Genomic DNA, 14,357 nt, shown 5'->3' with positions numbered 1-14,357 from the left:
AACGCCAAGGCCAAGGACCGAAATTTGGAATCACTTTGATGAAGAGGTCAGTACTACACCTGATGAAGAGCAACATATTACTGCAAAATGCAAGTATTGTTTTGCAATTTGCAAGTTGACGGACAGAAACACATCTAGCATGAGATCATATTTGACAAGGAAGCATCCTGTTTAGTTTGCAGCCCTGGAGAAAAAGCGCCATGTTCTTTTTGATGAGTTAAAACAGGTGCAATAAAGTTTAGAAAACGTTTTTACTTTTTTAATTTAAATATTAACTTTTATTTTCATATGTGTTAGTTATCTTGTTAAATCTTGGTATATTACTATTAAAATACCAAGATTTAACAAGATTTAACAATAAATATCAATAACTTTCAATAAATGCTGATGAATGTTTCAATATTAGGTATTTTACCAGGTTTCATTTTGATTTTTAGACCTACAATGAAGACGAGGTTTATGAGCAGGTCCGAGATGATAAGACGCCATTAGTGTTGGGCAGTAAAGTTACACAAGGAAGACTTTCCGGACTATCAGAAGAAAAGGTCCAAAATCTAAAGCATTGGGTCAAATACAAGCCACAAGACCGTGAACAGCTTAGAGGAGACAAATTGCAAATTTTTAAATTTTATTTTGGGTTGGGGAGTCAACTCAATGGGAGTTCCAAGAGAACTAAATTTTTTAAAAAACCTACTTTTTTAAGACCAATTCACACCAATTTTTTTTTGGTTTTCTTATTAGGTAACAAAATTGATATGTAACGAGAAATACCAATAATAACTAATTTTTTATTTTAATTTTAGGTTGCCGTTGTTGTACAAAAATGTGAAAATCTGTGTGGATGACATTCTGAAGGAGGAATTGCCAAAGACCGCTGGATTTGCAATCTCAACTGACCTATGGCAAAGCAGAAACAATGATGCATACCAAGCCAGTACATTGCACTATGTGAGTGAAGACTTCCGGTTAAAGATGTTTGTGATTGGAGTTTTTCCGTTTTCATACAGCTAAAGCCATTGCTCTTCGTCTGGATAAGTATGTTTTAGTATTTTATTTTTATTAGGTTAAAATTTCTGTTAATTAAGTTAACCGTTTAAATCATTTAGATAAAGCAAAACCCGCCATTTGGTTTAAAATTAATGGCACAAATTAATACTTTTACTTATATCTAAAATAACAACAAAAGTATTGGTTTGTATTTTAAAATATCAAAAAGCAAACAACTAATTTTACTTTGCTTTTCAGGAATGTCTTAGAGTTAGCCGGAAATATTGGAGTTTCGTCCGTTGTGTGTGTCCATGATTCAGTCGCTAATATGAAGGCGGCAATTAACAAGTGTTATTTTGTAGATACATCTCTTTTTTGTGCTGATCATTTTTTGAATTTGGCAGTTGAAGCAACTGTCAAAGAAACAAAAGGTTTTGACAGTTTGGATCTTCACAAAGCAATTTAAAGAGCAACTGAGTTAAGTTCAAGATGCCATAAGTCATCTTTGTCTGAGGAAAGAATTAAAAAAGAGGTAACTAGTTTTTAGTTTAACATCCTTTTTAGCTTTTATTTCAATTTAGTTTATAGTTTAATACAATACAAGCGCAATTTAAACTTCTCAGTACACTTTGTGTGACAAAGTTTTTCTAATGATAGCTATCATTAATAACTGATAAAATGTTAACACTTAAAAAGTAAAAACATATAACATAGCTAATATCAGTTTTTAATAATAGTAAATAGTACTAATCACCTTTTATGTTATGTTTCTTATAATTCTATTTTAATTTTTAGCTAAAGCTGTTGCTTGATGACAGTGATGTTGTTGGCAAGGATAAGTTAAAGTTTGTGAAAATCATCACTCCGATGAAAACACGCTAAAATTCAACTTTTATGATGTTGGAAAACATTGTAAAAATGCGTCGTATCCTCAGCTCCATTAGAGACATTCCTTGAAAAAATGACGCCAAACTAGCTCCAGTCATTCCATCAGAAGATGAGTTCAATCTTTATGATGAAATTTTGCCTATTCTGTGGAGAGTTACTGAGATTTCAGAATGTTTCTCTGCTGACAAAGAAGTAAGCATTCACCTCGTTATCTCAAACATTTACATACTGAGGCACAAATGCCTGGATTTCATCAAGGCTGGTGGGGCATCACCAACAGCACAAATGTTTCACCAAAAATTGGTGGAAAACTTGGATGTTCGTTTTCCGGACACTGGTTGTCAAAACTTTTTTTACTCTGTTTCCAACTTGCTTAACCCCTTGTACAAGGGAAGAGCTCTGAAAAAACTGGGTGGATTTGATGAAGCCCATGAGACACTGATTACTCAAGCCAATACTTATCAGAAATGGATTGCTGCAACAAAATTATTTAATGAACGATTACATGCTGAAATCCAAGGTCATGTTTCAGAAGATAATCCTTTGTATAATGTTGGAATGGAAGAAGCTCCTGCACTTATGACTTCTTATTCTGGTTCACCTCCAAAGTCGGACATTGTCACTGAATGGGAAATATTTCAAAAACTCCCAGGGGTTGTTGGTGTGGACGTGCTGGAATTTTGGAGAGTAAATATGTAAAAATTTCCTCTCCTTGCTCAAGCTGCTAAAAAATGACTATGTGTACCTGCTTTCTCAGCATCTTCAGAAAGAGCCTTTAGTGCCGGTGGTGGAATCGTCTCTTATAAAAGAACATAATTGCAGCCTGAACAAGTTGAAAAATTGTTGTACATTCAGCAAAACTACCCTAAGATCCAGATCAAAAGATGGTTTCTAACCAGTCAGGATAAAAAAGAAGAATTGTTTGAAGAGGCTTCTACCAATGACTCTGAGAATTCAGCTGCTTCAAGTCAGGGACCTTCTACTTCAACTCTTACATCAGCAGTTGAAATGGATGACTAACTTAAATTGATTCATTGCCTAAGTGGCGTCATTGGTCTATTTCACTGCTTAGCGTTTATAAAATTTGCCATATAGTGATTTAGTGATTTCAATAAACCTTGTCTTTGAGATTAAATTTTAATTTTTTTCTTATATTAAGTCACAAGCACAAACCTTAACATGTTAAACATGTCAAGCCAACAATTTATCAAGTAAAATATTGTTATTTTTTGTTTTTAGTTGATTTTTGCTTCAGCAAAATAAATAACGCTGTTTTTTGTTATAAGAATATATATAAACAAGTTACAAAAAAGGGTGTTGAGTCAATCTTCCTTGGTCAGTTGATTAAAAAAAAATATTCACAACACAAAGTGGCGACCCTGCCAGGACTACAAGAATCTACTAAATACTCTACAAGCTATCAACTGACGTAAGGAGTCAAAAATTACAGTATAATTTAAAATGCCTCCGAAGCAACGCGAAGATCCAATTACTACACTATCAAGGGAATTAGAACTAACATTAACAAAAGTTGAGCGACTTGGTCTGGAAGTACGCATATTATTGAACAATAACGATGTACACTCATTAGATAGATTGGAACCAACCATCAAAGCAAAACTGTCGGAGACTTTCAACTTAATCAAAAACATAGAAGAATTAAAAAGAGACGAAGAAAACGCCGATAATGAAGAAATCGACTACTGGTACGAACAGCAGCACAACTTAATTAAACAGCAAAGCAAACTTCTGACCTCACTGGAAGAACACCGTATAGAAAGAGAAACCACGAGATACTAGAAGACGCACGAAGAAAAAGAAGAACTAAATGAAAAAAAACAAGAAACAAATCAAAGCATGCACAGTGCATATACAAATGATTATAAAGCAACTCCCTACACAACAAATTTCAAAATTTGATGGGACTATTCTAGATTGGGTACGGTTTTGGGAACAATTCAGCACAAAAATTGACAACACAGGCTATCCTCCAGTAACTAAATTATCATACCTACGTAAACTATTATCAAGTACGCCAAAAGAGGAAATTGCTGAACTCCCTTTTAATGCAAATGGTTATGAAAAAGCGAAAAATTCTAAATTAAAAGTATGGAATCCTATCTAAAATTATACGCCAGCATGGTCGTGGTATCATGGATCTTCCCTACATAAAAAATACCGACGTGGATCAAATACATAATTTTTACAGAAAATTAAATGTAAGCGTAAACTCGTTGAAAACTTTAAACAAATTGGAAACAGCAGAAATACTGGTAGCGAAAATCTCAACAAACTGGGCCCTGTTAACCCTGATATTACTTGAACAGATTCAAAATGGCAAGAGTGGGGCTTTAAACAGCTAACTGACTTGCTACCATTGTCAAGGAGGTATCATTCATCTATATGCACTGGGGTTAATAAAGACGAATAAAAAAGGTATCCTTATGGCTGGATACGAAGAACAAACTATTCATCCCACAGTTGTTGTGAACGTTGGCAAGTATAAAGTGAGAGCACTCTTGAATACGGGAGCTGGTAGTCCTTATGCTTCATCTACGCTAATCAAGTAGCTAAAGTTATAGCCAAATAGTTGGATATCGAAAAATATTGAAACAATGACTGGATCAGTACGTCAAAACCTTCCGTTGTTCTATACGACTGTTTATATTTACAAAGTCAACCAACGACTGCTACAAAAAACTATACAGCTTGGATGTTCTTGGTCTTGAAGATCAAAGCGAAGGAAGTCAAAATAAAGTGTATGAAGAACTTAAAGAACAGCTACGACAAGACTTGACTGATTTTTATCACATTGGATTACCATGGAAAGAGAAACGTTTAAAACTTGTATCTTATTCAGATGGGAGTATCTCAAGGTTGCATAGCGTAGTAAGAAAGCTGGAAAAGAAACCAAATAATCTTATAAAATATAACGCTATTATTCAAGAACAACTCAAGGATGGGATTATTGAGTATGCACCAAACAAACCAACTGGCTAGAAAATATTCTACATGCCTCATTGAGCAGTGATTAAAGAGGACTCTGAAACAACCAAGCTAAGGATTGTTTTTGATGCTTCAGCTAAAGAATACGGATCATCGTCATTAAACGACTGTTTACATATTGGTCTTCCATTACAATCCTTACTACTCAATGTTATTTTACAAAACAGATTGCAACCTGTTTGTCTTACTGGAGAAATTAAATAAGCCTTTCTTCAAATAAGAGTTGGTACTAAAGATTGTGATGTTTTCCGTTTCTATTGGGTATCAGGCTTAAAAAGTAAAGAAGTAATAACTCTTAGATTTACTCGAATCCCGTTTGGCTGTGCATCTAGTCCCTTTATTCTTGGGGGAGTAATTAAGCAACATTTATTGACATGAAAAACATTATCCGCATAAAAAGAATGAAATTAAGATAATCAATAAGGGCATATATGTTGATGATATAATCACTGGTGGAGTTGACTTTAGAGTATGTCAAAAAATTAAAGCAAACAGCAATTCATTTGTTTGAAAAGGGAGAATTCCAGCTTTACAAATGGCACTCAAACTTTTCTGTATTGGAAACCAATGATTCAGAAGAGAACTATCATGAAGTTACCATCAATGAACAAAATCAACGTTGTTCAAAAAATCTTGGTTTGTTGAGGGACAAATTTGAGGACACTTTAATAGTGGATTGTAGACTGACTCGCCAAACCATATCACAACCAAAAGAGGAATTTTAGTTTTTGATCCACTTGGTGTGATTTCACCAATAACAATAACAGCAAAACTTATATATTGACAAATTTGTGATTTTAAGTTTGCTTGGGACAAAAACTTTCACCTGAATTAACAAAGGAACGGATGCTTTGGAAAAATACCTTACCAGACCTGACACCAATACCAAGAAGTATAATTGTTTTGAATCAGATAATAAAAAAGATTGAAATCCATGGATTTGGTGATGCAAGCAAATATGGCTGCTGCAGTGTATATATACGTAGTATATATACACTGCAGCAGCCATCTTTGCTTGCAATCTTTACAATATACGTAGTGTACATCAAGGAAATAAAGTAACTCAACGATTGTTTACAGCCAAACCACGCATATCAAAACGAGGTTGTTCTATTCCGAGACTTGAATTGATTTCTGGACACATGGTAGCTAATGCTTTTACAAACGTTAAATTGGCACTTGAAGTATAATTAGTGATGGAAATATTGGGCTGGCTTGATAGTTCATTGGCTGCATTGGATCCTTAATGATAATTGAAAATGGAAGCAGTTTGTATCAAATTGCGTCAAAGAAATTAATAAACGAGGTTGGATTATCTGGCGCCATTGCCCAACCAATCAGAACCCAGCTGATATTGGAAAAATTCCACAAATTCGATTAAATGGTCCAACTTGGCTTGCCAAAAAGAATGAGTGGCCACCCAATATAGCCCATACATAAATGGAAGAAGTTATAAAAGAAGTTAATCCAACTAAAATGCATAACCTTGCCACGGTTATGTATTTTAGTTGGTTTACTATTTTGATGAACTTATGAACAAGTATCAACTACCAAAAGGTATAAGAATAGTGGCATGAATCTTAAGGATTACTACAAATCTCAAAAGTAAAAGAAGATGTCGTGGTGTGCAATCAGCTACTGAAAGAAACAACGCAATGCAGAAGCTGATCAAAATTGCTCAATACGAATTTGAAAAATCCGAACAATGTAAAGAAACAATAGAAAGATTACGATTACATAGAAATCACAATGAGCTATTAGTTTGCATGGGTTGTATACGAGGTGAGCATCCAATATTTTTACCTCGCAACTATCCTTTTACAAACTTGGTTATTCAAAGAGCACATGCACAAACTCACCATGGAATGGTTGGACTAACAATGTCCAAGTTTTGTGAGCATTATTGGACAGATATCTTACGTAGTCAAGTCAAAAAAATAATATACAATTTTGATTGGTGTAAAAGATTCATTTGCAAACCATTGCTAGCTCCATTAACAGCTGATTTGCCAAAGTATTGAACTAAAAGTAAATACCCCTTTGAAACTATTGATTTGGATTTCGCTGGCCCAATCAAATATAAAGTAAGCAAAGAGTGTTAATGATTGCAAGAAGAGGCACGCCTGCACTCATAATAAGCGACAATGCTATAACATTGTTGCTTATTATAAAAGGAAAACTTTGGTGAAATGAACATAAAATGGAAGTTTAATTTAGCTAGAAGTTCATGGTGGGAGGTTTTTTTAAAAGAATGGTGGGTTTGGTAAAAAGATCATTACACAAAGCAACTGGAAGGATTCGTCTGACTTTCGAACAACTTAAAGAAGTTTTGATTGGTATTTTGATTGAAAATACGTTAAATAACCGACCATTGGGATATATCAAAAACATTATTCAACTTCTGATATTAACACCAAACATTTTTACATGGTTCTACATGGGAAAGGTATTACTATCCCTTCCGAAAATGCAGAAGATGGCGATGAGAAAGAATTTAACAACAGCACGACTACACGAGCAATGCGGTATATCGCGAAATGCAATAACTTAGCGTGGAAAAGGTGGACAAGCGAGTACTCAAAACTATTACGAGAAAATTACCAACACAAAGATTATAATCAAAAGGACATAGCAGTGGGAGAGACCTTCTTGCTTAAAGGAGAAGAAGCGAATAAAGGCGAGTGGATAGTTGGTGTGGTAACGAAACTTGTACGCGGAGAAGATAATATAATCCGCGGTGCTAAATTAGGAACGGGAAATAATCAAGTAGTGGAAAGACCAATACAGATGGTCTATCCGTTGGAAATTTGTTGCCAAGGTCCTACTGAGATTGAGGAATTCCTAAGTGATTCTAAACCTTGCGAAAACACATCAGCAGAGCAAACAAAAACTCTGAGGCAAAGACCTTCACGAAAAACGAAATCAAAGGCTGAGGAACTTATAAAAATAACAGCCCTTGATAAACATTTTGATGAGAATTTGTAGATATTCTTTCTACATATTGGAGAAGTGTGTCATAAACATTTATTTAACCATTTGGTGCCCCTAGGATATCTGCCGCCCGGGGCCCTGATCATTATTATTGCTATAACGTTATTATAACATTTTTATGGTTATTTTAGTTTTGTAACTAACCATAAACAACTTATTATTTGTAAATATCAATAAATCAATATATCAAATCATCCTAAATATCAACTCATCCTAAATACTCGTAAATAAAACGGAGTTAATTGCATTTGAATAAAATTGTTTGTAGTTGTTAAAAATAAATTACTAAAAATAGATTGTTTAACTTCTTTATTTAAATAATTCATTAATTAAAATTTCTCATTACTTTGGAAAAGCAAAAATTATCAATTCAATAGTTTTGCTGAAATATAAATAGTGCACTGACAAGTATTAAATATTTGAATAAAACGTGGATGTTTTATTTAACATAACGTTCTATTTACTAAACTATTGTTATGGTTGCATAATTAGGAATAAATATAGCTTTTTCTTTAATGTATAAACTTTTTATCAAAAAACTTATTATGTGTCACAGCATATATAGTTAGTATTATATTAGGAAGTTCGAATTTATCAATTTAGAAATCGACGGTGTCGAATTGAAATAAATTGTATTTATGGATCGTAATCGCGATGGTAATTTTTTTTAATATAATTTTTTATTTTTACGAAGTTTATATTCTTAAACTTATATAATGTAAACACCTTCATGTTTAATTTATAATCATTAAGAGTTTTTTAGAGTTACAGTAAAGTTTTTGCATTTCACTTTAGAGCAAAAAACCAGTAAAAACCGAATTATATAATTAATTGACACAAGATATACTTTTCAAATATTTCTAGAATTTGATGTATATACCAATCATTTAGTTTCATGATAAACGAGATAAATAAAAGAAAACGGTGCTGCAAAAATAAGCATAATAATAATCTAAAAAGTCCCTCCCAAGCTCATACGCATGCTCTTACGCGTGCTTAATAAACCTGTTTGCTTGAAATTTAAACAATTCTAAACACTGACACCTGCAACACCACCCTGAAACCTTAGTGTACAAACTATTCCAAGCTATGTTTTTTAGAATAAAATCATTAATATAAAGCTTTATTTTTATTATCTAACGCGTCAAAAATGTATTAATCACAAAAAATTACTTGGTTTTAACAGTTTATGGATCCACTAACTTATCTCTTTACACCGCTTTATCTTGCCGTACCTTATGACCCTCCTTGACATGCATATAACTTTTTCCAGCACTAATTTGGCAAAAATTGTAAGTATTATAATGTTTTTCTTAAAAAAAAAAAATGCAATAATGATGCAATAGCAAAAATCTTTCGTAGTGCGATAATGCGTTTGTGTCTCTAGGTTTGTTCATCAAGATTTGTATTTCTAAATTAAAAGGTTGAGAAAGGATTGTAACTACGATTAAAAAAAAAACCCTGTAAAAACAAGAAGCCTTAACTTTTTTTGCAAAATGAATTTGCAAAATTCATAATAAAATTTCACAAATTATTACGCTGTTCTGAATAGACAAACATATATTTTCTGACTGCTTTGTATCCGTCAATGAAAGTGTTTAAAATGTTTTACAACTTTTATAAAATTATTTAACCTAAGTCAGCTAGGTCTAAGAAGACCTAATGGTCCTACCACAGAGCACCATTCAAGGGGGTTTGACCAAGAGATTCCCGCCTCCTTCTTTACCAATGTCACCTATCTGTCCAGAACCAACTTTGAACCTGAACTCTGACCACACAGCCACGACTGCTTAAAATGAACATACTCTTGTATTTTATCTATTGCTAAGTGTTTAGTATTTGATTAAACCTCTTATTTGCTACATAGTTGATGAACGGCTGACGTTTTTTCACAGATACTTTACTTTAGTGGAAAATTTTTTTTTGGTGGCAAAATATTCTGGCCAATGCGGACATTGGTGTTTGCCGTCAAAACTTTATTTGAATGCAAACTGATTTCCACAAAGTATCGAATCCAATTTTCTTATATTGATAAGGTGTGAATCTACTCGTCGTAACCAGGTCTGACGAGGGAAGTGGTTGACGGGGAAGGTTTCTGTTGCCCGTTTTTTTGAATTTTCTCTTTTTTTTCCCGGTCCCGAAAATTTCCGCACATTGAAAATTCCTGCACTCCGCATTTTTTAATAGTCGCTTAATATCGGATATAACGTCGCGTTATGTGCGGATTGTTTTGTGAGAATCAATTATAAATGATTGTATGCATGGTATCAAAATAATACATGCAAATCTGATAAGTAACACGTTTCCGTTAACGGTACGCGTAGATTTGATTTTAAACATTCCAAAAATATTTATAATATTCTTGTACCAGTGATTAATTTAGAATTGCAACGGGTTAGTGAGTCATAGTATGCAGACTTAAATTTATATATAGTATGCAGATTTAAAACATTTTTTATAGCATTTTATATCAATATTTACTGCAAGGAAAAAAATTATATAATAATAAGGGAATATTTTTTTTGTGGTTTTCTTTTTTAGGTTAAACTGTAATAGTGTTAAAGTATGTATTTATTGCAAGTAAAATTTAAAGATGTCTACACCTAACAACATTAGCAATGAAGAGACCTTAGCTGAAACTTCTGTTTTTGGAAAATTATTTTGTCTTTCTGGTATTAGCTTAAACAATTTTTCAACTTCAATAAGTGATTCTCAAAACCAGCATAATTATAAAAGTATAACTAATCTAAATAAAGATTCAGTTTTTGATGAAAATGGCAATTTTTTAAAAGAAACTTTTAAAGATGGAAGATATTTTAAACTAATCAGTTCTTGTCCAGATACCAACAACTTGGATAATTTAGATTATAATAAGTTGAATGATTGCAATGGAAATGACAATTGTGTTGATAGTTACAATGAATACATTGGAAATCAGAGTGGAAAAAGGTGTCAGTTTAATGCAGGTACTTGGTTCGTTTTTGCTGGATATTCTGAAAAATCTGATGATATAAATTCTACAAGAGTCTATGAAAATTTTAATAATCCAGTTTATAATCAGGAGAAAATTAGCATTTCTGCAAAATCAATAGTGCATGAAAGTGAGATATTCGTTAAGACTATTTATGATAAAGTTAAATTAGATTTTGAGATTTTAGAAGAAGATATGAAAATAAGAACATTTTATGAGAATTATACTTCTCAAAATAATTTTAAATCTAAACCACAAGGTATTCAGGAGCATGAGCTGTTTCCAGAAATTTTTTTTGATAATATAAAAATTAACTTTCATGAATTAGAATTGAATAATAAAAATGAAAGCTTAACTCAATTACTTGAAAAAGTAAATAATAATGCTGTTGACAACTCTTTGAATGAAGTCGAAAAAAGTAGCATTGGCACAATATGCACCAAAAATGCAATTCCAGTCACATGCAATCAATCCACAATCGTTTTGACAAATAATTTTGAAGAAATTTCTTTAACAATTAACACAGAACATTTAGGTGTAAATTTAGATGACTCTGAAAGCACAACTTTAATTTTAAATAAGCCTCCCGTGTCTCCAAGATCAAAAGTAATTATAAGGCAAAAAGATTTGATTGATAAACCATCTAAATCTAACAATTATAAGGAAAAATGCAGAAAGGTTAGTGATGAATATATTAAAGAAGTTTTTTTAAAATTAAACAAACTTGATTTAGATATAAATTTGGATGACTCTAAAAACAGACCAAACGTTTTCGAAAATGAACCTCTTACTTCTTCAAGATCTAAAATTATTATAAGACAAACAGATTCAATAAATCACCAATCAGACAATAAAACAAACAGATTCAATAAATCACCAATCAAAATTGAAAAGCAAAGAAAAGTTAGTGATGAAAATTTTCACGAATTTTTTCAAGAAGCAAATATGAAAGAAATAGATTTTAATTTTCCTGACACTGATAACAATTTAAACTCTCAGATAAATGATACCTCTGACTCAGATTGTTCTTATAAAAATGAGTCTTTTGGCTCTCCAAGATCATCCGTTTTTATAAAGTCAAATAAAGTGTTGGATAAATCATTTTCTACAGATTCATCAGGAGGCAAGTTTATAATCAAAGATCAATCTAGTGATAAAAAATCGATGTCTATGAGCAAACTTATAAAAAAATCCAACTCTGTTTTGAAAAAAGGTGTTAGCAAAAGTTTAGACTATAGCTCAAGTGAAGATGAAAATACAAAGTCATTAAAAAGAAGTAGGAGTTTCAGGCGTAGCATTGTCATTCAAGATGAAGAAGGTGAAATAATAAAAAACCAATCAGGTGTTTTTGTAAGCATTAATTTCATAACACCATTGGCACAATTTAATAAGGAAAATAGTAAAGATATGAACATTGATACTCATCAGAGATTAAGAAGTTTACTTTTGTTTTTGGAAAATATGGTTGTTAGTGTTGCAACATTTGCAGAGTACTTTGAGACTGTTAAACAATTACACTCAATATTTTCAGAGTTAAATGGGGATGTGCATAAAGGGTACAGTGTAAAGACAAAAGATGATTGTTCATCCATGTTAAACTATTTAGTATATTCTGAGTGGCCAAAAGTTATTTTAAGTTGCATTAGAAAACTTGTCACGTCATATCCCAATGTTTTTACAGAATATGAATGCATTGAAGTAAGTCTAATTTTTTTGTGTAAATGATGGTTATTGTTTGTTTTTTAAACATACTATTAAATATGGGCAATTTCTTGTAAAAAAACTCCAGCGCATACAACTCTAAATCTCAGATTTTATTGATTTTTACACCACTCAAGGATTTTAATAAGTTATAAATACTCCCAAAATTTCATCATCTAATTCCAATGGGTTTCAAAGATATTTTAAAACTATTTTAACTTTACTATAAACCAGAGTTGTTAATAAGGCCAAAAGTAGCAAGGCTAAGGCCAAGGTCATGGCCACAAGTTACAAGGCCAAAGCCAAGGTCAAGGCCAAAAGTTACAAGGCCAAGAACAAGGCCAAGGCCAAGAGTTTTATGGACAAGGCCAAGATTAAGAGTTTCAAGGCCAAGGCCTACCCAAACATTTTCGAGACCAAAGACTTCAATTTATGCTTTATGTTAAGGCCAGTTATTAACAAAACTGTAATTAGCAACTGCTGTGACAATAAAAATCAATAAGAAAATATTTTTTTTTTTAAGGCCAAGGCCAAAATTTTTAAGACCAAGGCCATGGACTTACAACTCTGCTGTAAACCAATATAAATCCTCCATCATAAAAAATGGTTTTGGCCTGTTCTCTGTGCAATAGAAAACTGAAAATGTGTACAGTTACGTATTTTGAGGCAAGGAAACCAATAAAACAACTTAAAATATTTAAAAATAAACATTACACCTTCATCACAATTTTAATCCTCCCCTCGTTTATTAAATGTTACTTGTTATGAGCAAAGAAAATGTATCTTTAAATAAAAGAAAATTTCCAGTTTTTATTTTCTAATTTTTAAGATTGGTTTAGGTCTTAAAAATTAGAAAATAGATATTCACTTATTGAAATAAAAATTTCCTCCCACCTGTTTATTAAGACCCATCTCCCTCTCATTTAATAGATCTGGACAAAAGTTCCCACCCACTTTTTTATTCCCAACCCACCTTTATTAAAGAATTAAGTATAACTTGCCACTAATTTAATTGAAGCAGTTTTGATCATATCAAATTGTTCCTTTAGTTATCGTTGACTTGCTGTTTCTGTTTATTTATGGTAGTTTTATAAATCCTGATCTTAAATTTCAAAAATTTATTAAAACTTCTTTGGGGGCAAGTTGTATTATAAAAAATGCATATGTTTAGCTCAATTTTCTTCTTCAGAAGTTGTCTTGAATAATTTAGTTAGAGTTATTACAAAGAATCGGATTGTGGTCATTTTTAAAACAGAAATAAGAAATATTGTCATGTACTTAAATTTATTCTAGACAAATAAACTAGAAGACAAACAATGCACTTGTAAAAAAACATATTAGAAACCCAAGAAACAAAAATAGTATAAAAAATCAAATAAATTTTAAACTCTACAAATTAAACTGACCAAATGTTTTAGCCACTGAAAGATAATGACTATAAGGGTGCATAAACTCAATTGGATAATGTTACCCATGCAGACCCACCAACAAGTATCATATAATATGCTATCACAAAAAGAAATCATACTAATTATATTAATTTGTAGAGTTTGAATATTTTTTAATATTTAGTTATTTTTGCTTGTCAAGTTTCTAATGTTTTTTTTACAAATGCTTTGTTTGTCTTCTAGTTTATTTGTCTCAAATTAATAAATATAAAATGCTTTATAAGTAATAAACTTAAGAACACTCCTAATAAATTATTCAAGAAAACTTCTGAAGAAGAAAATTGAGATATACATATCAATTTTTTATAATTCAACTCACCCCCCCCCCTCCCCCAAGAATTTTTAAAATTTTTTTGAAATTTAAG

General features: G+C 31.8%; 1 protein-coding gene and 1 long non-coding RNA gene across 6 annotated transcripts in view; both read left to right on the top strand.

The window, feature by feature from the left end:
• LOC136080811 (uncharacterized) lies at positions 1–5,280 on the top strand. The gene is made up of 4 exons (XR_010638657.1): positions 1–226; positions 438–1,035; positions 1,246–1,519; positions 1,783–5,280. It is a non-coding gene; the product is annotated as an uncharacterized LOC136080811 (long non-coding RNA).
• A 2,995-nt stretch (positions 5,281–8,275) lies between these two features.
• Positions 8,276–14,357, top strand: part of LOC101237114 (uncharacterized) — a 38,490-nt gene continuing 32,408 nt past the window's right edge. Inside the window, exons 1-2 of one of the 5 annotated variants that reach the window (XM_065798019.1) lie at positions 8,276–8,529; positions 10,414–12,541. In XM_065798019.1, coding sequence (XP_065654091.1) covers positions 10,466–12,541 — 2,076 coding nt within the window. In that variant the 5' untranslated portion in view covers positions 8,276–8,529; positions 10,414–10,465. Of the gene's footprint in view, positions 8,530–10,057; positions 10,306–10,413; positions 12,542–14,357 lie in introns of those variants that run through there. The other 4 variants (XM_065798022.1, XM_065798021.1, XM_065798020.1 and 1 more) reach the window with 4 other exon arrangements.

This window comes from Hydra vulgaris, chromosome 05, assembly GCF_038396675.1.
Source record: "Hydra vulgaris chromosome 05, alternate assembly HydraT2T_AEP".
NCBI lineage: Eukaryota > Metazoa > Cnidaria > Hydrozoa > Anthoathecata > Hydridae > Hydra > Hydra vulgaris.
Note: the sequence above shows the minus strand (reverse complement) of the source record. Positions and strands in the feature narration are given on the sequence as shown.